At 45.9% G+C, this 23,393-nt stretch overlaps 2 protein-coding genes across 2 annotated transcripts; one reads left to right on the top strand and one right to left on the bottom strand.

Moving 5' to 3' along the window:
* Positions 1-273: 273 nt before the first annotated feature.
* Positions 274-12,642, bottom strand: LOC118972140 (uncharacterized). The gene is made up of 7 exons (XM_073227532.1): positions 12,639-12,642; positions 9,121-9,345; positions 6,560-6,971; positions 6,141-6,289; positions 5,690-5,978; positions 4,625-4,670; positions 274-722 (listed from the first exon to the last, which is right to left on the bottom strand). The coding sequence occupies exons 1-7, from the start codon at positions 12,640-12,642 to the stop codon at positions 450-452; spliced, it is 1,398 nt and encodes a 465-aa protein (XP_073083633.1). The 3' UTR covers positions 274-449.
* A 1,206-nt stretch (positions 12,643-13,848) lies between these two features.
* LOC140847539 (rhox homeobox family member 1-like) lies at positions 13,849-22,247 on the top strand. The gene is made up of 3 exons (XM_073228197.1): positions 13,849-14,378; positions 18,938-18,983; positions 22,054-22,247. Exons 1-3 carry the CDS (start codon positions 13,921-13,923, stop codon positions 22,102-22,104), a joined length of 555 nt encoding a protein of 184 aa, XP_073084298.1. The 5' UTR covers positions 13,849-13,920; the 3' UTR covers positions 22,105-22,247.
* The last annotated feature ends 1,146 nt before the right edge of the window (positions 22,248-23,393 follow it).

Genomic DNA, 23,393 nt, shown 5'->3' with positions numbered 1-23,393 from the left:
TCCCTTATATGTGTCCAGGAAACTGAGGCTCAGATGACTCATGCCATGCCATCTCGCACATCTCTGTGGGCCCAGTGGCGCAGGGTGGGGGCACATGGATGTTGGGGAAGGAGGTGGATCCGTTGGGAAATTTCTGAGATGTACACGGCCTCCTGAGGGTGAGTCGGGAATCTGACTACAGGAAAGGAGGCATTTCCTCAGATTTATTAACTGAACAGGACACAGAAAACAGAATTCACAACTTTATTGAAAATACAAAAACATGCCCTAAAACAGAGGGGCAAGAACTTTGGGCTGCCTGAAACTTCAGCGGTCATTTGGGGAATGATGCTTGATGGTGAGATATGAGTGTGAATGTGGCTCAAAAGCACGTAGTGCCACACAGACCGTTCCTTAGAAAATGGGGACTTCAAAAGGAACACAGATGGTAAGGCACCAGGCCTTGCCCCCTAAGGCCAGGCACGGGGAAGCCTACGCGGGAGTATCCAGGGCAGAACAGGCAAGACAAGAGGAGGAAAGTCCCGCAGGTTCAGCAGAGGCTGCCTCAGTGGTCCTGGCTCCGGAAGAACCCATATGACATCCAGCTCTTGAAGAACGGAGGCATCGCACAGTCCGAACAAGGTTAGGACTGTGGTGCGGCCGAGCAGCACGGGATGCGGCAATCTAAACCTTAATGGCCTCTGCTGTCTTCTCCAAATGGCCCTCCTCCTCCTGAACCAAACCTTCAATCGCAGAGAAGAAAGGAATTGGTTGAGTACACTGAGCATTTAATGTGCTCCACGAAAACACACAGCAGGCAGTGCTCCAGGCCCGTGACATTTAAACCGCATCCGGACAAGCTTTTCCCTTCCTGCTAAGAGTGCAGGAAAGTGGCCACTGTGGCCTCCCTTCAGCGCACCCCAGTGACCGCCCACTGTGTGCCAGGCTGTGGCTTGGCTTTCTGCTTCGACCCTCTCCTCCCGACTGCCATGTCACTTCCCCACGCTTAGAAGCTGAGGAACTGCACTCTGTCCCTGCCGGGACTGCAACTACCCCTGGGATGGCTGTGCCCTGACAACTGCCCTCAGCTGTCCAGCTGCCACTGACCCGTACTCACTAGACCAGTGGCACCCTGCTTGTGGGGGAAGCTGAGCATAGGAACAAGTGGGTGCCTTTCAAGTCATACTGAGGGGAACAGCACCCATTTGGAGAAGCCTGTGTTCAGGGTCCACTAAAGAGCCAAGAGGAGGAGCCGGTCGGATCTTTCAACAGAAGCTTTCTGCCAAGGATGAAGGAAGGCCCATCCACCCTCTGAAACCTCTCCAGAGTGAAAACGATGGTACCACAGGGAGGCTGGGTCATGGGGGCCCAGGGAGTTTGTGGCTTGTCTTGCTGGGACACTGTGTCCACCTGAAGCCTGGACACTGCCTTCGCCTTGCAGAATGTCAGGGTAACGGGTGCTTACGCTAAGTGCGACCAACCTCAGCAAACCTCTTAATCCCTTGCCCAGTCCAGCGTCTGGGGGGCAGGAGGCACACCGCGGTCAGGGCCGTCAGTTCTGCAACGCTCCACCCTGTTCCACCCTCCAGACCTTCCTGGGCCCAGGCCTGGGTCGGCTCCCTCTGCTCTGGCTGCAGGTCCAGGGCGCAGGGCCATAGCCTCTGTTGCCCAGCACGGTGGGGTCCCCAGGCCCTGCTCCTCCCCCAGGAGATCCCCATGCCCTCCCTCATTCTGAGGTCAAGGACGTGGCGCTGACCTTTCAGGCAGGTAGCCAGCAACTGTGTGGGTCACAGAAGGGCTCCTCCCCAATATCTGCCAACAATTAACAGCCACAAATAAAGCCTGCCCTTCGCACTCCACTGTCCCCTCAGCATCTGAGTTAGGGAACTATGTTGGATCTCACATTTCTGGGAGTTCCTGGTCTGCGCCATTGTCAGGAGACAGAGGGCCTCCCCTCCCCCATCTGTGCCCTCAGATTCGCTCTGCCATCTCAGCATGTGGGTCCTTCTGCTGCATGAACAGGCAGTCTGCAACAGCCAGGGCCAAGGAGCTCGTCTGGGGGAGCCTAGGTGTACTAGTGGTCAAATCTGCATAAACATAACCAAAACGCAGAGCAGGCGACTGAGGTACAGGCCGCTACTGGTTCCATATTACTAATCCTGGTTTCTTATTCAAACAGCTCCTGCTGTATGTGCAAAATAGAGTGTGGGGCAGCCGCCATTAAAATACTGTCGGGGCAAATACTGTCTGAGCTCACTCATACGTGGGACCTTACAAACAGAGGAAAGGAAAAACAAAATCCTAGAACAGGAGATGAGATTTGCAGTTACCAGAGGCAGGGCTGCGGGAGGGGGCATTTGGAGTAGGGTGGTCCTCTTCCAAAAGACACAAGCTACCCTTTACAGTGTTAAGTGAGTCCTGGAGAAGGTAATGTACAACATGATGCCTGTAGTTCACACTGCTGGATGGCACACAGGGAAGCTAAGAGAAGAAATCCTAAGAGATCTCATCACATGAAAAACACACTTTTTCTTTCTTTCTCCGTAGCCTTTAAACACAATTTTTCTTTCTTTCTTTGTAGCCTTATGGTAGATGTTAACTACACTTACGGTGGTAATCATTTCACAGCAGGTATAAGTCAAGTCCTACTGCTGTGCACCTTAACCTTATACAGTGCTGCATGTCAATTATATTTCAATAAAACTAGGGACCACGTCCTAGGGAAGTTCGGCCAGTAGAGTTTGGAAATGGATGGAAACCTCAGGTCGCTCTCCTTATTTGTTTCTGCCGTGTCCTCTTTCTTCCAGACCCCCACTGACAGAGCGCTTTGCCTCCAGGGAGGGGAACCGACTCGCCAGGACGTCAGGATTGCTCTTCCTCTGAGCTTGCTTCGCCTGCTTGAGGAAGCAGAGACCTGGGCCTCCCTAGTCCTGGCCTGACCCGCCTGGGAGCCCAGCCCCCGGCCTTAGGCTGCCAGCACCCAGCAGCCTGCTTTGTTGGGCTGCTTTCCTGGCCCCCTGCCGCCAGATCTGCTGCCTGCTTCCTTCACTGCACTCACGGCACACACTCTCTGCGGCGAGGCTAACGAGCCATCCTCATTTGCCCTTTCCTCTGCCTCTCCTTTCCTTTCCTTTTCCTTTTCCTTTTTTAAGAGGTTTTTAAAACTCACCTCTTGACCCGTTGGCCCACAGATGAGTCCTCACTGACTGAGCCAAGGGAAGATATTTCAAATGACCACGGGGAAATATTTAAAAAACTGACAACAGGGGAGAATCCAGCCTGAAGTAAGAGCCACCCCGACTTCCCCTGTGTCTTTACAATAGTGCCGCAAAATGGCAGAAAAACCCTCAGGGGTTAGAAATTCCCCAAGAGAATATTCACTGAAGCATCTGGTAGTTTCACAAATTTGGATGTGCCTGCAACCCCCCAGGCTTATGTTTGACTCTATGGAATTCTTGCTGACACTTGGCAGTGAATGCTTAAGTCGGTGGAACTTTGTCAGAAATGGTTGTTTTAGGTTGTCTGGCTTTTTAGACAATTGCACGGTTGCGACTCCCCCTCCCATCGGCACCATCATGCACAACCTACTCCATTAGCAGTGTTTGGGGGCTGTCATATCAAGGACTTCCAGAAAATTTAATTCAGGCTGCCACTGTCCCTAATACCACCTTACCAGACATTTAACTGCAGCAGGAGGGCCAGCCACGTGGACATTAGGCTACACCCTCCCCATCACTCTCAGTTTGCTTCTCTGTTGTGTTCTAGGTGTGAACTGTTCCCTCGTTTCGATGCCTCAATGTCCACGTATTCACTCTTTTGCAGAGTTTATGCTTGTTTAAAAATTTTAACATTTGAACCCCCTTATTTATGAATTTGAATAATTTCCACTTCAGACTTAACCTTATTTGATGCCACACAGCAGGCTTACCCAAAGGATAGCAGTATTAGAAAGAGTAGAACTATATATGACTGTGCATCTGTGTGTGTGTATATATGTGTGGATATGATAAATATATATATTATATGTAGATAGAATTCAGTGACATAGAATAATTAAATATATTTCAGTGTAGTATATACAAACGGAAATATATATATATATCTGTGTGTGTGTGTCTGTGCGTGTGTGTGTGTGTGTCTACCAGGTAAAGGATGCACGGATCCAAGACCACGTGAAATTCTCATTCACAGTTTCTTTTAACTTCAAAATGACAAACTCTCAGCCTGAGGGAATCTCGCCGCCACCTCTCAGTTACTGCTCTTACCCATTCTATGGATTAAATTAGAGCCTTAAAATACTTTGACTGCTCGCTCGTTGGAACGTTCTGTTTATGTATCTATCAGGGCCAAAGAGGCTGAAGTACATTCGTATATACATATTCCTGTATACAAGGAATGGTATATTATGGCAATTTGTTTTTCCTTTAGGAAACCAGGTTCCCCTGGTAATGGGAAATTTCCAAATGCTGGCATTCATCTGTCCTTTTTGGCACCCACCAAGTCCCCAAAGTTCAAAACTTATTTCCTAAATAGGAAGAAGGCAACAGAAACAGGAATGTCAGAAAGCATAGGACAAGGGTGTCCAAGCCCCGCAGCAGGTTTTAGAATTGCTGCCCTGACTAACTGCTTTTTCAGGTGCACTCACCTGCACTGTGGCTTCAGGCACATCCACGATTCCTGCAAGTTCCTGTCTGAGGGGACAAAATCACAAGTGTTCAGCGTTTGGACTAGTGGATGAATTTAAGTATAGGATGCGATCTCATTAATACTTTTTCCTTTTCAGGGAAATGTCAGTGATTTATTTTATGGACCAATTTCTGCAGTAAGAAAACTCACACCATGTCAAGATTTACAGTGAAATTAAGTCAACAGAAAGCAGTTAAGGAAAGCCAAGTGTCCCAGGAAAAGGAGGCACAGTCCAAGACCACATGAAAATCTCATTCACAGTTTATTTTAATGGTACTAACTTCAACATGAGTAAAACCCTCGGCCTGAGGAAATACCGCCCCACTTCTCAATTACTGATCTTACCCCTTTCTATGGATTAAATTAGAGCCTTGAACACCTTGATCGCTCACTCGCTCGACGTAACCCTCTGTATCTGTGTATCTATCAGGGCCAAGGAGGCTGAAGTACATCCCTGGTAGACGTGAATGGACGGCACAAACTCTCTGCAGTTCACTCTCTGGTTCTGCTTAGCTTCCATTTTTCTATCAGCCGCTGCCCCCATCCTCTGCACTACACTGTTCTGTACTATCCAGGCTGAAGCTTCCTTTAGGGACAGTTTTACCTCAAGAGCGAACGTTATGGAATGCAGAGAAATTACTAAATCATGATAAACGCTTTTTCAGATGCAGCGTTTACAAATGTAAAAGTCAATACCGAAACGACCCACAGTGAACTGATATATCAAAATGTGAAAGAAAGGTAGGGACACTACCCTGATTTGCCCCTGCCGCGGTTCTAGCACAACAGAGGAGCGCGGCTTGGTTTACCTCAATCCTGTGCACAACTATTTCCCTTGATTCCCGAAAGGAAGAACCCTGACCCCCACCCTAGGACCCAGGTGTACAGGAGGGGACCCCAGCAGGCTCGAGTCCTCCAGGTGGCTTTTAGCTCGAGAGGGGCGGAGGCATGTGGGAACCAAATGGGCCCTGGAGCAGCCCACAAGCCGGGGGGTAAATTCGCACCAAGCGGGACTGTCGCTTACCGCAGGGCCATGCTGGGATAGCCAGTGTGCTGGAAAACATACTCCATTAGCAGCAGCTGGGAGTAGGTGGAGAGGTGACGCTGGGCCCGCTGCGGCTCTTCTCTGGGCTCCGGATCCCCAATGGCAGCCTGCGCAGGCAGCTCCTCCTGCCCCGCCTCTCCAGGCTCTCTAGCTTCGCCGCTGCCAGTGCCAACGGCCTCGAGGTTTCGCACCTCCACCAGGCCAGGAGCTTGGCCGCCATGGTCGCCGCCGTCGCCTTCTTGCTCTCCGCCTTCCGCAGGCCTCGCTTCTGCAAAGGAAGAAAGCCAAAGGTGAAGATCAGGGCGCTGGGGCCCAGGCTGTGGGAAGGAGGACATGAGGGGCAGCATCTAAGGGGCGTCCTGTCCGCCCGCCTCCCCCAGGGATTCTTTCTTGGGAGTTGGCTGCAGTGCATGTCCCGTCTGGCACCGACCACGCAGCTCTTCGCGGTCGTCCTCGGCTTCCCGTCTGCGAAAGCAGGCAAATTCGCGGCGGCACGGGGGCAGAGGCTCCATGTCCTGAGTGCGCACTCGAGGAGGCTGTGTGCGTCTGCAGATTCTGCGCTGGGCTCTCCTCAGATTCCTGGGACACAGAAAGCGCCAAGATGGCGGCCAGCCTCCTTCCCCTTCCTTCTGACGCCTAGAAATGGTTACAATGTGTCTAGCTGTACGTGGGCTATGGTTTTTGCAACAACTCCTGGGGATGGGGGCAGGCCGAGGTGCGCATGCGTCCATCGACGGTTACAGTGTATCTAGTTGTACCGGGGCTCTGGTGTTTTGCGGCACTTCCTGGGGCTTGGGCCTGCCGGGGGGCGCCCACCACCTGCTCCACCGCCTCCTCCCCAAGGCCTACCACGGCCCCTGCCACTCTGAGGCTCTCGAGCGCGAGCGGCTGGGCTGCTTCCGGAGGCGCGGCTCTGGCCGCCACGCTGACGGCTGAGGCCATTCTGGTCCCGGCCGGAGAGCAAACGCGCGAGCCAGAGCGGCGGCCCGGCGGGGGGCGGGCGGCTCTCCTGGGCTCGGGGCTCCTCGACAAACTGCGGCGCTTCCCCGCGGAGCATCCCCCTCACGGCTGCGCGAACCAGGCTCCGGAGCCGTTGTGGCCGCGATAATAGGGGGCGCTCTCGTGAGCGGGGCCTTGGCGTCCCGAACCTGATGCCACGCTCCCGCCCCAAGCCACGGAAACCCAGCCAACAGTTCCAGGCAAGCCGACAGACTGCAGCCCAGCGCAGTCTCTCTCCCCGGCGCCAGCCCCTCCCCCTCACCTCTCCGGTTCAGACACGCCCTCACTTGCCCAGGTAGTCACCCATTGACAGGGGGGTGAACTTCTCTCCACCCCCGAGGATATGCAAATGCACCAAAGCCAGGCCAGACCCTCGGGAAATGTTACAATTTTACCCACGATGCATTTTTTAATATTTTTGATTTACACCCATTTATTCTTTTATGGAATACTATGTTAGTTGTAAAACGGTGATTGGCATTATGAAAATTGAAGGAATTCATACAAGTCCCAAACAGAAAGAACAAATCCACTCACATCTCACAAAGATGAAATAATCAGGGCTGATATCGGTGATATTCAATGCTGGTTGATATTCTCACAGACATCCCTACACACACAAGTATAGAGAAGACAGGGTGAATGGATGAGTGTACACAGAGAGAGAATCTAGTAAGACTGGAATCATACCACATATGCTTCTAAAAAATAAAAAGTACTAAATATAAAATTTACTTCATTTAACAGAAGAAAAAGAAAGAAAAGAGATCGAAAGAACTGCTGAACCTCAGAACAGTATTTCTTGACCACAAGAGACATTAGTCTCACAAAATTCCCTTTTCTCCAGGGTACAGTGAGCTTGTCCCTGAGGCATAATGTTTCTTAATAGTCTCCCAAGATGCCCACCTATCATTAAAAACAGCTACAGAAATGTGCCAACAAGTGCAATTAGGTCAAGTGAGGCCTGCTTCATTACCATGGGGTCTCCTGTCCTGGACACTTGTGACGTCCTGGTCCTCACTGGTTAGAAATTGGAGATCAGAACTGGGCAAGCAGCGTGAATCTCTAAAAGAACCAGAATATGTGACTCCTTAAGCGAGCTTCTTTCCATTACGCCACATATGCCTCAGGGTATGCGGTGGCGCTAAGATATATATTATGGAGTAATATTTCTGAGGGCTTCCTCTGTAGCTAGACATGGTGCTAGGTACTTAACGTATGTCATGTCATTTACTCTTCTCATCAGTTCTATGACATAGGTATTGCTATTATTCCCATCTTGTAGACAGTCTCCACACAGAAGTCCTCCCTAATGTATATATGCATGCATATACATACACACACATTTACTTGTATTACATAGAATATATTTATACTTTACTTATATATAATATCCATATATATATATATATATATATATATATATATATATATATATATATATATATACATACACTTACTTATATACAAGGACCAGAAGTATTTTTTTTCTTTAGAAAATCACATTCTCTGGTAGTGGGAAATTCCTACAAGCTGGGTTTTGCATATCCCATTTTCCACCCACAAAGAGCTAAGGTTCAAAACTTATTTTCCAAACATGGCTAATTGTTTTTTGTTCAACATTATTTTCGTTTATACTGACCTGCATGCTGGCTTCAGTCACATGCATGCATCTTGCAAGCTCCTTTCTGAGCGGAGAAAACCACAAACATTCAGCTGTAGATAAAATTAAATACACCATAGTCAGTTCATGGTTGCTTTTATTTTTTCATTTTTTATTTTTTTTAATTGAGGCATCATTGATAGACAGTCTTACGAAGGTTTCACATGACAACATTGTGATTTCAACGTTCATCCATATTACATGATTGCTTTTAAATGCTCAACCCACAATACCTCTACCCTTGTATATTACTCTGTAGTACCCAGATGGTCTTCTCTCCACACTAAATTTAAGGGGCACCAAAAACTCAGGATTCTGGATAAATGACACTTTTTGCACGACTTTTAAAAATCCAAATTATTATTATGAACACGTTAACAAGAACTTGAAGATAGGATCTGACCCTCCACTTGCACAACCAGCCGTGCCTTACTCCTCTCACCTTGATCATGACCCTGGCTCCAATCAACCACTGTATTCAAAAACCTGGCTTCTGCTGAAGTTTCCCTGCTTCACTCATTTTAATGACACATGAAAATAATTACCTTGGTGCCCAAGGGCAGGAGGTCTCCCAGTTGCCTTGGGACCCTCAACTGGCCTTTGGCTTAGGAAGGGAGGGAAGAGGCTCCGAGAGAGAGAAAGAAGCCTGGGTCCAGCCAGTGCTCCCTGGAAAGTGAGCGTGCCTCAGCATGCTGCTTACCAAGCTAGCATGGCCAAGTAGGGAATTCGTTGTAAAACGCTCTCCCACTCCTGTCGCTGCAACACATCAAAGTGGGACGGTAGAGGGTCTGCTGCCTGTCCCCAGGCTGCCTGGGCTCCAGACCACCGTCCTCCCAGAACTCTCCATCCACGAGGCTAGGAGCTCCCACGCCAACATGGCCCTTTGCTGGTGCTCCTGCTCCTTCCTTAGGTTTGCACTGTATTTCCTCCTCATCTTCTGATGCAATCACCGAGATCAGAGGAGGATTTGCATCTGGAAAGGGGGAAAGGCAAATAGACAAATGCTCCGCTGTCTCACGGAAAGTTTATTTCCTATTGTTGGCTGAAGCACCTGCCACCATCCAGGCACTGACCATACAGCTAATTCTCCCCAGTACTCATTGACTCCCAGGTAGTCATTTTCATCCCTGCTGCACCAGGGCAGAGACTATCTTCATGTAGCCGTGCCTCTCTGCAGACTCTGCGTGGGGATCCATGACAACCCCAGGCTGGGGTCCACAGGTGTAGCCAGCAGCCCAGTCAGGTGCTCTAGGGGTGTCTGGGCGCAGTGACAGTGTGTGGGTCTCAGGTTCAAAGCACGCGTACTACATGTTAGGCACTGGCTACTCGCTTTTTCACTGGCAGTTGCAGTAGGTGGGACCTGCTGGTGCATGCATGTTAGTGGGTGACCATCAAATATAAAATGTTGTTCATAAATATAAAGAACCCTTACAAATATAAATTTTATATGGCATTTGAATGAATGGTAAAAAACATATTTGCTCTTAGAATCATGTGCACGAATAAGAAATCTTATAGAGAATGCCCTTAGTGGTTCTTATCAACTTCAAAAAAGTTTTAGATGTTTTTGTATTTTATATGTTTATGTAAATATAAAAACACTTAGGAATAACTTTGTTTCATATAAGATAAATGTAACCAACCTAAAATTTATATATTCAGAATTATTGAATTCTTAAAATATGTGCATATTTACATTTTAATATATAATTAAAACCTAAATGTATGATTAACATAAAATGTATTTAGAATATACCTATTGAACTATCAAAATATAAATATTTAAATTTTTTATATAAATAAAATCTAAATATATAATAGAATATGGTAACATAATTTATAATTTTCTATTATGAACATTTTGTATATTATTTACAAATGTTTTATATATTTATGCATACTAAATTTATAAATATATACCATATAAAAGTATTTTTAAAATGTTTGAGGCTCACTAGATTTCTTAAAGGCATTCTCTTTATAGCATTTCTTATTAGTGCACATGATTCTAAGAGCAAATATATTTTTCACCATTCATTCAAATACTATACAACAATTTATTTGAGCATATATCCATATACACCAAAAAAGTGTTAGAAAGACACTAAAAACGTCTCTGACCAATGAAATCATAAGTTGAGGAAGAAGAAGGGTGCCTGTAGGGCGTGTGGGTGTGTACTGAATGGGGGATCTATAGTGCAGCTCAGCCAGGTACACCCAAGTTAGTGGGGTGCCTGTCCAGAGCACGGGGCTTTGCTTGATTTTACAAGCTGATTTGGATACGAAGAGGAAAGACAGGAGACCTCATTTTAGCTCTTGGAACAAAGTTTGGAGATGTCTTTTGACCCAGCCCTCCATATCCAGCAGCCAGTAACGTCAAAGGGGCTAGTAATTAAACTGAAATGATTGGCCTGGAGGCTGCTTGCTTTAAGTATTTGCAATGATGCTGAAATCAAAGCCCTCCGTGCAACCTGTAGCTCTAGGAGATGGATCTTGGGGAGAGATTTGCCCAGCACTCTGGATGGTCACATGCAGTCTGGAAGAAACCCAGTGTGCCCCTTGAGAAAGTTTAAGTGCTCCAGAGTTTTACAAATGAAATCCACGTCAGAGGACAAGTACAGATTCCTGCCCAGTGCCAGATACTTGGGTTCTATCCTCAGCCAAGGAAGAGTGAGGAAGGAGCGAAAGCAATGAAGTAGTAGGGTAAGAGAAAAATAGGAAGAGAAAGGCCACCAATAATGAGAAGAGGCAGTTAGGAGCACAGGTCCAAAGCCTGGCTCACTGTGTGTCCTGGGCCAGTACATGATGAGCCTGTCTGACTCTCAGCTTCCTTACCTGAAAAACGGCGATAATGACAGTGCCTACATCATAGAGAGTTTTCGTGAGGGTTCAATGAATTAATGCATGTAGCTTCTTTCTGCAACTCCAAACATCCAGCTCATTAGTATATCTTAACTGCATCTCAAAAACACATCCCCAAACCTTTCACTTTTCCCACATGCCTTAAATCTAACCACTATCATCTTAAAGTGGGGCATCGCATTAGCCTCCTGTCTCCATGTTTTCACCTTTCCTGCCTATGACCCTTCTCCACTTGGGAGCCAGAGTGATGTGATGGGTAAAATGTGAATTAGACTCTGTCATGCCTGCAAATTATGAGTCATATAGTGCTTGTCCTCCTGTTGGACCCAGAATAGGCATGTAAAACATGGAAACTATTATTTCATTACTATTTTCTGGCTCCTAGGGATAAAATATATAAGGCTCTAGAAAAAGAACTGTTGATTGACATAAGCACTCTTCTGATACTCTTCCTGGCACAGAGCTTATACATGAAGAAGCCAACATAGGCTTATTGGCGGAAGCACACTGGTTAAAAAAAAAAAAAAAAGACATGACACAAGTGTCATTTTCACACGAAAATGTCCCTATCTTCACTGAACACTGCCAGAGGATAGCAGTCTCTCCTCTCTTGGACCCTTGTGAATAAAAAATATGAAAGTGACTGAAGTAGGAAATGTGAGGCTGCTCAGTGTAATGGTCATTTGGGAATTTTTATGGTTATCAACGCAATTCATCCTCCTAACACCCCATTACAACTACTAGTTAAAACTGTTATCCCCATTTTAAAGATAACTAAACCAAGGCAAAGTGAGAATAAGCAGCTCATCAGAGTAGCCAGAGAGCAAGTGGCAAACAAAGCCCGCATTTGGAAGCCAGCAGTCTGGCTCCAGAGCCCTTGATCTCCCAATTAGATCTGTCACATCAGACCATGATTCCTAGCTACTTTCGCTTGGAATAGAACACCACCTTTATTTTAAAATAAAAATTAAACTACATCTAACTTAAAAAGTTGAAGTAAATACTGGAATAGCTGGTATGGAGGTAGGGCAACACTCACCTAGAGGAGAGGGACTGGAGCTTAGATAACAGTGGAGCCCACTGTGGAAATCTGTGGAAGGACACACCCCCTGTGCTGTCACATATTTCCTAGCTAGTCTATTGCAAACCATGAGGAAAACCCGTTGGATCTCTCGTGCAATAACTGATTCAAGGTTGAAAATCCATCATCCATAATCTAGCCAAGAGAAGGGGAGGCCTGCTAATCCCCAAGTGCCAGCCTGCAAAGGAAACAATTTGGTTGAAGTCAGAGAGAGGTTGTGGGATTGCCATCCCTGGACATCTTTTTAAAAGTGAATTAGTCAGTCACCACATTCTAGCTGAATTTTAGGTGTCCTCCAGAAATATGAAATGGGAGGCACTTACCCATTAGGCACAGGGGGTGAGGTGCCTCAGCTCCATGATACTTCCAAGGACCCGCAAAAATGGTTTCTTTCATAAAATGATGCTGAAGACACTGGTGGCTGCCACGGTAAAAACAGGGTAAAGGACATAAAATTCCAAGCCTAGGGCCCACTATTAGAAGCCACTTTAAATACTTGGGATATGGACACCGCTGGAGCATCTACAAAACACGTCTTGAAGGGAGAACCACGGAGCCCTCAACCTGGCCCGGATCTTTTTTATTTGACTATAAATAAAATGTTATTTTTTCCTGAGCAAGAGGTCAGGATGTTATTTCCAGGAAAAGGGAGGAAAGGGAGGAGGAGGAGGAGGAGGAGGAGCAGGCAGAAAGGTGGAGGACACTCACCCGGGTTCCCAACAGGAGCCCACCCAGCACAGGGAACACCCGAGCCTGGGTGGGGAGCATAGCAAGATGCTGGAGTGCAGTGCAGCGGAGGAAGCATACTCCCCAAGGGAATTCAGATCGTGTACTCCACTATGGAATCCACTGTGCAGTGCAAGCAAGCGTTCTTGGATGCACTAAGCACGGGGCTGGGATCTGCACCCGCACTCTGATGCAGATTCATTACTAAAGCTTTGGAGAACTTGAACTTTGAGGGACGCTTTGGGTTTCTTGCAGAGCACGTCCGACCCAGAATGCTCTGCAGACCCAGCCTCAAGATCCCATGCCGACACCCCGGGGAACACGGTGGGCTCTGCCTTGAGTGCACGTGCAGAAAATCAGGAGGAAACAGCCCCCTAATTAATCATTTCAGCTTATTAACTCGTAGCATATGCAGGATGCCAAATGTGGAGGGTTGGACCGTAAGACGGTCTCCTAACTTTTCACAAGGGCTCCCCATAGTTGGTGTGAGGTCTCATGCCTTCCATCTCTCCCCACTCCCGACCCCTCCCCAAAATCAGCTTGCATAATCTCGCACAACAGACACGCCTCCTGACTCCTTAGTAAGCTGAGCTGTAGAGCCCTGACTCTGCACACGCCCATCCCCCCACCACACGTCCTTCTCATAGCACCCCCTTGTGGCCACGCCCCAGCCGCTTTCGCGCCGAAGCAAGTCCCACTCACTACAACTGGCGGGAAAGAGACAGCCAATAGCAGTCGTCTGAAGGGGCGTGAGCAGGCCTAGAACCAGCCCCAAACCAGTTAGAACCAGTAGCTGGCGCCAGAAAAAACGTCTGTGCCTGCCGCTCTGTTCCAGGCCAGCAGTCTGTGGAAGCGCACGGCTTTTGCCTTGCTCCAGCCATGGAGCGTCAGCCCAGGGGCAATTACCATGACCTGGGCATCTACTATAACCTGGGCTACTTCTGCCTGGGAACATACGAAACCGGAATAAGATCTGGATTCGTGCAGGGTGCAGCATCAGACGAGAAAGGAGGCGGCCACCCTGGCGAAGGAACTCCAGACCTCACGGGCGATTCCAACAGTGAAGAAGGCGACATCAGGTGTGAAGACAAGAACCGTGAAGGTGACGGGAACCATGAGGGCGACGGGAGCCACGAGGTCGACGGGAACCACGAGGGTAGTGGGGGCGGCCAGAAGAATCAACAGCCTGAAGACCCGGCTTGTGCGGCGGCGGCTGCCGAGGCTGCGCTGCCCCACCGTGGGAAGCGACGCGCCCGGCGCATTCATTTCATGCCGGAGCAGCTGCGGGTGATGGAAAGCATTTTTGAGCAAACTCGGTACCTGGACGGGCTCACAAGGTAAGTGGCTTGCTCCAGGGAGCACTCTGTTCTTCAGGGGGTTTAGGTTCATTTCCAAGCACCTTTGTCTCTCCCCCAGCCTCCTCTCTCCCTTCCTAAGCCAAAAAAGCCACCTGTGCCCCAAGGTTGGGGGATGAGAATGCCTTCTGTGCAGCAACAGAAATATTTTCACACAGTAGTTATGTGAATCAAGTCTGGAAACTGGTGTGTTTTTTTTTTATTGTAAAATATACGTAAAGGCAAAATTTAGTATCTCTGCCATTTTTAAGCCTACAGTCCAGTAGTGTTATGTACATTCGTATTGTTATATAACCACTCTCCAGGACTCTTCCTCTTGAAAACTAAGAAGTCTATACGCAGTGAGAAACTCACTGTTCCCCCACCCAGCTCAGCCCTGGCACCCGTTTTGTACTCTCTATTGCCATTAATTTGACTGAGTGCCTCATGTAAGTGGAATCAGTTTTTCTTTTTGTGACTGGAGTTTTCCTCTTAGTGTAATATCCTGAGGCTTCATTCATGTTGTAGCATGTCTCAGAAGTCTCTTCCTTTTTAGGGCTAATATTCTGTTGTGTGTAAATGCCATATTTTCTTTACCTGTCCCTTTATTAATGGGCACTTGGGTTGCTTCTGCCTTTTGGCTGCTGTGCATAATGCTGCTGTGAACTTGGGTGTGTAAGTATCAGTTGGAGTCAGTTTTCGATTATTTCAGGTATAAACCCAAAGGTGGAATTGTTGGATTGTGTGGTAATTCTCTTTTTAATTTACTTTAACAACTGCTCTACTGTCTTCCATAATGGCTGCACTGTTTTACATTCCCACTAGCAGTACACAACGATTCTGATTCTCCTTAGTTTTCGACACCTGTTATTTTGTTTTTTTGATATTAGTCATCTCAATGCATGTGAAGTGGTACCTCACTGTGGTTCTGATTTGCATTTTGCTGTTGATTGGCGATGTTGAGCATCTTTTACAATGCTTATTCGAGTCGTTTCCCCATTCTTATGGTTTATAAGACTTTTTTCCTAATTTTTTTGTTATGGTGTCATTAATATACAATCACATGAGCAACACTGTGGTTACCAGATTGCCCCCATTATCAAGTCCCCACCACATACCCCATTGCAGTCACTGCCCATCAGCATAGTACGATGCCAGAGTCACTACCTGTCTTCTGTGTGCGATACCGCCTTCCCCGTGCCCCACCCCCACATTATGTGTGCTAATCATAATGCCCCTTAATCCGCTTATCCCTTCCTTCCCACCCATCCTCCCCAGTCCCTTTCCCTTTGGTAACTGTTAGTCCATTCTTGGGTTCTGTGAGTCTGCTGCTGTTTTGTTCCTTCAGTTTTTGCTTTGTTGTTATACTCCACAGATGAGTGAAATCATTTGGTACTTGTCTTTCTCTGCCTGGCTTATTTCACTGAGGTCCATCAGATCCATACCCTCTAGGTCCATCCACGTTGTTGGAAATGGTAGGATTTGTTTTCTTATGGCTGAATAGCATTCCATTGTTTATCTTCTTTATCCATTCATCTACTGATGGACACTTAGGTTGCTTCCATTTCTTGGCTCTTGTAAACAGCGCTGCAACAAACATAGGGGTGCGTGTCTTTTTGAATCTGGGATCCCGCATTCTTAGGGTAAATTCCTAGGAGTGGAATTCCTGGGTCGATTGGCATTTCTATTGTTAGTTTTTCGAGGAACCTCCATACTGCTTTCCACAATGGTTGAACTAATTTACATTCCCACCAGCAGTGTAGGAGGGTTCCCCTTTCTCCACATCCTTGCCAGCATTTTTTGTTGCTTGTCTTTTGGATGTTGGCCATCCTAACTGGTGTAAGGAGATATCTCACTGTGGTTTTAATTTGCATTTCTCTGATGGTTAGCAATGTGGAGCGTCTTTTCATGTGCCTGTTGGCCATCTGAATTTCTTCTTTGGAGAAGTGTCTCTTCAGATCCTCTGCCCATTTTTTAACCGGATTATTTGGTTTTTCGTTGTTTAGGCACATGAGCTCTTTATATATTTTGGATGTCAACCCCTTATCAGATATGTCATTTATGAATATGTTCTCCCATACTCTAGGATGCCTTTTTGTTCTACTGATGGTGTCCTTTGCTGTACAGAAGAAGCCTTTTAGTTTGATATAGTCCCACTTGTTCGTTTTTGCTTTTGTTTCCCTTGCCTGGAGAGATATGCTCATGTTGGTATTCAAGAGATTTTTGCCTATGTTTTCTCCTAAGAGTTTTATGGTTCCGTGACTTACATTCAGGTCTTTCATCCATTTTGAGTTTACTTTTGTGTCTGGAGTTAGACAGTAATCCAGTTTCATTCTCTTACATGTAGCTGTCCAGTTTTGCCAACACAAGTTGTTGAAGAGGCTGTCTTTTCCCCATTGTATATCCATGGCTCCTTTATCATATACTAATTGACCATATGTGCTTGTGTTAATATCTGGACTCTATTCTGTTCCATTGGTCTATGGGTCTGTTCTAGTGCCAGTACCAAATTGTCTTGATTACTGTGGCTTTGTAGTAGAGCTTGGATTTTGGAAGCGAGATCCCCTCTGCTATATTCCTCCTCCTCAGGATTGCTTTGGCTATTAGGGGTCTTTTGTGATTCCATATGAATTTCAGAACTATTTGTTCCAGTTTGTTGAAGAATGCTTTTGGTATTTTGAAAGGGATTGCAGTGAATCTGTAGATTGCTTTAGGCAGGCTGACCACTTTGACAATACTAATTCTTGGTACCCAAGAGCATGGGATGAATTTCCATTTATTAGTGTCCTCTTTAGTTTCTCTCAAAAGTGTCTTGTAGCTTTCAGGGTATAGGTCTTTCACCTCCTTGGTTAGGTTTATTCCTGGGTATTTTATTCTTTTTGATGCAACTGTGAATGGAACTGTTTTCCTGATTGCTCTTTCTGCTAGTTTGTCGTTAGTGTATAGGAATGTGACAGATTTGTGTGTATTAATTTTGTATTCTGCAACTTTGCTGAATTCAGATAGTAGTTGTACTTTTGGAGTGGATTCTTTCAGGTTTTTTACGTACAGTATCACGTCATCTGCAAAGGGTGGCAGTTTGACTTTTTCCCTCCCAATCTGGATGCCTTTTATTTCTTTGTGTTGTCTGATTTCCGTGGCTACAAACTACAGTACTGTGTTGAATAAAAGCGGGTAGAGTGGGCATCCTTGTCTTGTTCCTTTTCTCCTGATGTTTTATTGTGGCAAAATACACATAAAATTTAGTGTCTTCACCATTTTTAAACATACAGTCCAGTAGTGTTATGTACACACATTGTTGTGTAACTGATCTCCAGGACTCTTCATCTTGAAACCTGAGAAGTGAGTACAGTGTGAGCAACTCACTGTTCCCCCAGCCCCCTCAGCCTGGGCAACCATTTTGTTACTATCTGTTCCCATGAATTTAACTACTCTGAGTACCTCATGGAAGTGGAATCATAGTTTTTTCTTTGTGAGACTGGCTTTTTTCACTTAGCATCATATCCTCAGGGTTCATTCATGTCATAGCGTGTCCCAGAAGTCCTTCCTTTTAGGGCTAATAATATTCCATTGTGTGTAAATACCATCTTTTCTTTACCTGTCCATTTATTACTGGGCACTTGGGTTGCTTCTGCGTTTTGGCTATTCTGGGTAGTACAAATATCTTTCCAAGACCATTTTCAATTATTTTGGGTACATATGCAGAAGTGGAATATTGCTGATCATAGGCTAATCCCATTTCTAAATTTTGTTTTTTCCTTAGCAGCTGCATCATTTTACATTCCCAAGACTTCCAATTTCTTCACATCCTTATCAACACTTGGTGTTCTGGTGTTTTGGTAGTAGCTATCTTAATGGGATGAGGAGGAAATCAGTGTGGTTTTTATTTGCATTTCCTTAATGAACATTGATGTTGAGCATCTTTTCACGTACATGGTAGCCATTTGTGTGTCATCTTTGAAGAAGTGTCAGTTTGGGCCCTTTGCCCCTTTGTTAATCTGGGTGTTTCTTTACTGTCGAGTTGTAAGAATTCTTAATATATTCTGTATAGTAACTCCTTATCAGATACATGATTTGAAAATATTTTCTCCCATTCCATGGGTTGTCTTTTCACTCCGTTCGTGTCCTTTGATGCACAGAAGTTTTAAATTTTGATGTAGTCCCATATATGTATTTCTTGCTTTTGCCACCTGTGCTAGTGGCCCTTTTTAGTAAATAAAATTTTAGTGGAATCAGGGAAGGAGAGTGAGGTACTGTCATGCAACCCCAGTTGATGGATTGTTCTTTTATTAAAAGTTTTGATAATTTGTTCATTAGACTCTTTGCATTAATTTTTTTAAAAGGTACATTAAAATTATTTTTCTTGGATACTGAGTTGTCAGTGCCACCTTAAATTTTGAGGGGAAGCCATCTAAAAAGGAAGCCTGGGGCCGTAAATGACAGAAAAGTTTACTTGGGCGGTCTTGCGGGGAGACTACAAATTTAAAACAAGCATAAAATGTACATATTTAATGTTATCCACAACTGCGAATACTAAGACATTTGTGGTTTTCTCTCTTCAGAAGCCTACTTGCAAGATCCATAGGTGAGACTGAAGCTAGAGTGCAGGTGAGTACAACTGAATGGCAGGGCAGCCGCTCTGAAGCCTGCTTTGAGGATTGGATGCTTTTATTCTAGGCATTCTCACATTCGTGTTTTTGTTGTTTTTCCACTGGCAAAGAACTTTTAACCTTAGGGATCTTTGCAGGTGGAAAATGGGATATTTAAACTCCAGCTTATGAATATTTCCCATGACAAGTGAGAACATGATTTCTTAAAGAAAAAGGGAAAAAAAGGAACTGCTTCTATTCTGTGTACAAATCTAAATACATATATTTTACAAACATATAGATATGTAGATCTATATATACATATAGAATATATAATACCTATATACATATATATGTGTATGTTCAATAACGTTCAACTCATTCTAACAGTGGTATCCTGTAGGGGGAACACTTCTGTGTAGAGTGGGACTCATCCTAAATTTGGAAGTACTCAAATTAATGCACAGAGCAGGTTATGAGAGGGTTCAGTTGTGCTAAATCACTTAAAACCAGACATAAGCTGTTAGAAAAATGAGTGTGTTTATAAATGGGGGAGTGAAGGAGTAACTTTTAATTAAGCTGAGACAGAGGAAGATAGCTTAAAAGTCCGGTTGCTTGATTCTCCCGCTGGTGTTTTTAAGTGTTTGGTAAGGCGGCGTAGAGCGGCAGCTCTAAATTTTAATTTTCTTTAATACTTTGATGTATCAACCCGAAGACATTGCTAGAATAGCCACATTATGGTGAGAATGGGAAGAAAGTTTTGTAAGCTTTGAAAATTTGTCTAAAGAATGAAGCAAGCAAGAAGAATGTTGAATTAATATTAATTTGACCCAACAAGGGAGAAACAGGTTAGGAAAAGAATTACATATAGTCAAAATAGGTCTTTACAGACACCATACAAATGCAACATTATGAATCTACTAAATGTGCCAGTATTCTCCTGAGGAATTTCTAACATCTGAGGAATTTATTTTTTTCCATTTTGATGGTACTACTTTGAAGAGGTGAATTTTGTGGAATCTGTTTGGTGGGGGAGGGAAGGATGGCCCTCCTTTCAGGGTAGATTCATAGCTGTGTTAATTTCAAGTACTTTTCGTTCCCCCAGGAAATGATACTTTTTTGCCCATCTGGGACAAATGGGCGGCCAAAAAAAATAAAAAGAACCCTAAGTTTTATCAAAGAGGTATTTCCCCCCAAAGAAGAAAAGAAAATCGGTATGAGTTTTGAATTCATTAGCTTTGCTGCAGTGCACATTTGAGTGCAGTGATGAACAAAGAGCTGAAGGTCTGGCGCTGGGAGTGCCTGAAAAGCAGCCCCACACAGCCCACCATTGAGTGCTGGCGTCCTAATGCCAGAGGCTGGGCTCACAGGCCTGGCTCGGCTTGGAAAGGGTGGGAGGAGGTTGGGAGCAGTTTCTTAGGCCGGCAAGGCATATTGCAGAGGATAAGGAAAATGTAATGCTTGGTGAGTAGCTTGCCCCCCCCGCTCCGGGTTCATATAGTGTTCTCTCACTGGCATTCTGAAGGCAATGGGAGCCACGAGGAACAACAAAGCAGGAAAAAAACTTCAGGGTTCTCATCTATTTCCAAACCCTGCCGCATGCATTTCCATGAGAAAATTAATACACAAGTCTTCCTCCTTTCTTTTGCAAATAGAACTGTTTGGTGAAACCAATATTGGGGATAGAGACCTAATATCAGCCCAGACCGCTACAGCCAGCTGTGGGCTTTGGTTATGTTTATGGAGATTTGACCACTGGTGCCTTTGGATCCCACAAAAATGAGTTCTATCACACTGGCCTTTCTTAAACATGTATTCATGCGGCAGAAAGACTGCAAATACTAAGACAGGAGAGTGGAAATGAGGCTTCAGGCAGGGAAAAAAGGCCCTTTGTGTCACATAAAATTCGCAGTTTGGAAATTTCCAAAAGGATTTAAGTACAATGTAAACCCCATTAACTAGGACACTGAGAAGATAGTGCAGTTGGACTGACAGTTTTGCTCTGTTTGCAAAATTAGTTGGCGGATATTTAGGGAGGAGCCATGCTACAACCCCTTAGCCTCATTGTTGTCGCCTATGTTCCTAAAATGCCTGTTCCACGTTCTTGCCTTAAGAATAAGGGATGGGATTGGGACCTCCTGGTTGAGTAGCAGCGCCTAGGATAACCTGCCATGCTGGACAACAGTGGCTGTGGTCCAGGATCCTGGGACTGTAGCCAGAGCAGAGTGGGCTGACCTGGTCCTGAGCCCAGGAAGGTTTGAAGGGTGGGGCAGGTTGGAGCATGCAGAATTGACAACAGTGACCACGGTGTGCCTTGAGATGGTCTCGACTTTCCTTAATGCTGCAGATTACAAGAATCAAGGCAGTGTCCAAGATGTCAGCAACTCTCAGGTCCCAGTTAGACAAGCCACACACTCCTCAGGACCCTATATGGCCAGGCCTCCCTAAAAAGGGGCAGACTGCATTTTAACTCTCGAGAGGTCTCAAAGGACTCATGACCCCTAGGACATCCATGAAGGAAACCTTGTCTAAAAATCCATGTTCCTTCCTATTGATTATTTACTTCCCGCTGAAGATAGATTGGCTTTTCAAATAGGGAGCTCTTCCACTCAATACGACTTTAAATAGGGCCCACTACTTACAGTGTTCAAATTCCCCCGTACACAAGCTGACCCTATCCCTAGTGAGGAAGGGGCAAGAGGCAGCTGGACAGCTGATGATCCACTGTCAGGATACAGACCTTTCTTTATCCTGTAATCAGGCCTGGGATCAGCAGCAAGGATTGGTCCAGTTAATAAGCCAGACTTCCAGCCAATACCTGGAAAAAACATTAGAATATTAAAATTGGGAGCACAGAGACAAAGTAATATACCTATTCCAGAGCCTGGCACATAGCTGGAGCTGAGGGTGAGCTGGAGGGAGGGGGTGTGGTGCTAACTTTGCGGAGTTATTTTAGCAATAATTAAATAGCTTCTCCTGATGCAGTTTGAAATTCGAATGGCAGATGTAAAGTTGCACGCTGTGTTTTTTCTATGATGGCATCAACTGTTTCATATACTAAACCAATCCTATTTTCCCTCTGATTATAGATGTGGTTTAAGAATCGGAGGGCCAAGTACAAGCGAAATCAGAGCTCCTAGTGCCCAGGAACGCACCAGCTGACCCAGACCACCCTGCCATCGTAATGATGGAGGGGCCCTAGAATCCTAGTTCCAGAGCTGGAGCACAGATGGATGCTTCTGGCGCCATGGGCCACCCATGCTGCCCATGCCACCCTTATCCCCTCCACACTTGTGTTATCAGTAAAGATGTACATTCTCAATATATCTGTCTCTGTGTACCACATGGGGCAGGTAGGGTATGAATGGCAATGGGTAAGGAAATGCCATTTACACAGAATGACAAGGAGGCCTCCTTTCATGAGGGACAACCCCGAGTCACTGTCAGTAGGCCCTGCATGTCACAGACGTTTCCCAAGTGCCTGTGATGAGTTTGCAGCGGCCCATATATTCTCCTCCATCCCTCCCCCAGCACCCCATTTCATCCCCACCCTGCCCCTCTGTGACCACAAGTAAGGGCAAGATAGGACGAGGGGAGTCCTTAGTCAGAGAGCAGTGTGTTTCCAGACACACCAGCTCCATTGGTGCTGAGAAGGTCAGGCTGCACACTGGACTCTAGGGGAAACGTCCTAAGAAGCTCCTCAAGGGGATTTACGGGAAGGTGGCTACCAAAATTCATTCAGCATGACCCAAATTCGGTTCACTACCCTCAGCTTTTGTGGGGGAGATTGGGAAATAGAAGTGACTCAGGCACTTGAAAAGAAAGATGACAAGCAATTCCATCCAGGCCAGAAAGGGCTCTTCTCCCTTTTCTCCTCTCCTCCCACCAGCCCAGGAAAGCATATTTTCTGGCTCCGAAGCTATCAGGCCTTCAGATGTATTTTGCCACCCTCCACATCCTTGAGAAGATCCCAATTCCTGCTGTTTAAGGAGACCTTTTAGTTTAATGCTGCTCAAAGCAAGAGTAGGGAGACGGTCTCCTGAACAGTGTTCCAGAATAATCCCTCACGGGAAAAAAGTTGTCATACCTTTGCTTTGCTCATCCTGTCTTCTTTGTGTGAAACTGCCAGTGTAAAAACAATGCAAACATATGGCTAAGAGGGAAGAGGCCAGGCCCACTTTTTTAAAAGCGTTAGGTTCTTCTCCGCTGAACCTTTGTTTCTGAGTCACAGTCTTTAGCAGCGGGAGGCTTCTTTAATGGAATTCTATGTTAAAATGATGAAGTGTATGACACCCCCTCCCCTGTCTGTCTTTGCGGCACTGTCTCACGAACACATCGTGGGATCGGGGCACAGCAAACCCACAGTTCTTGAAACCATGATCAAAATTTTCAAAAAGGGATTTCAGGGAGAATATGGAGTAAGTATGAC

Source organism: Manis javanica, chromosome X, assembly GCF_040802235.1.
Source record: "Manis javanica isolate MJ-LG chromosome X, MJ_LKY, whole genome shotgun sequence".
NCBI classification, from domain to species: domain Eukaryota; kingdom Metazoa; phylum Chordata; class Mammalia; order Pholidota; family Manidae; genus Manis; species Manis javanica.
Note: the sequence above shows the minus strand (reverse complement) of the source record. Positions and strands in the feature narration are given on the sequence as shown.

Coding starts and splice junctions, on each gene's coding strand:
- LOC118972140 (XM_073227532.1), bottom strand. Junction 6,972..9,120: donor GATGTGTTGCAGCGACAGGA/GTGGGAGAGCGT, acceptor TGAACCGGAGAG/GTGAGGGGGAGGGGCTGGCG. Junction 723..4,624: donor TGCCTGAAGCCACAGTGCAG/GTGAGTGCACCT, acceptor CTGCGATTGAAG/GTTTGGTTCAGGAGGAGGAG.
- LOC140847539 (XM_073228197.1), top strand. CDS start 13,921: ATGGAGCGTCAGCCCAGGGGCAATTACCATGACCTGGGCATCTACTAT. Junction 14,379..18,937: donor TACCTGGACGGGCTCACAAG/GTAAGTGGCTTG, acceptor TTCTCTCTTCAG/AAGCCTACTTGCAAGATCCA. Junction 18,984..22,053: donor AGACTGAAGCTAGAGTGCAG/GTGAGTACAACT, acceptor CTCTGATTATAG/ATGTGGTTTAAGAATCGGAG.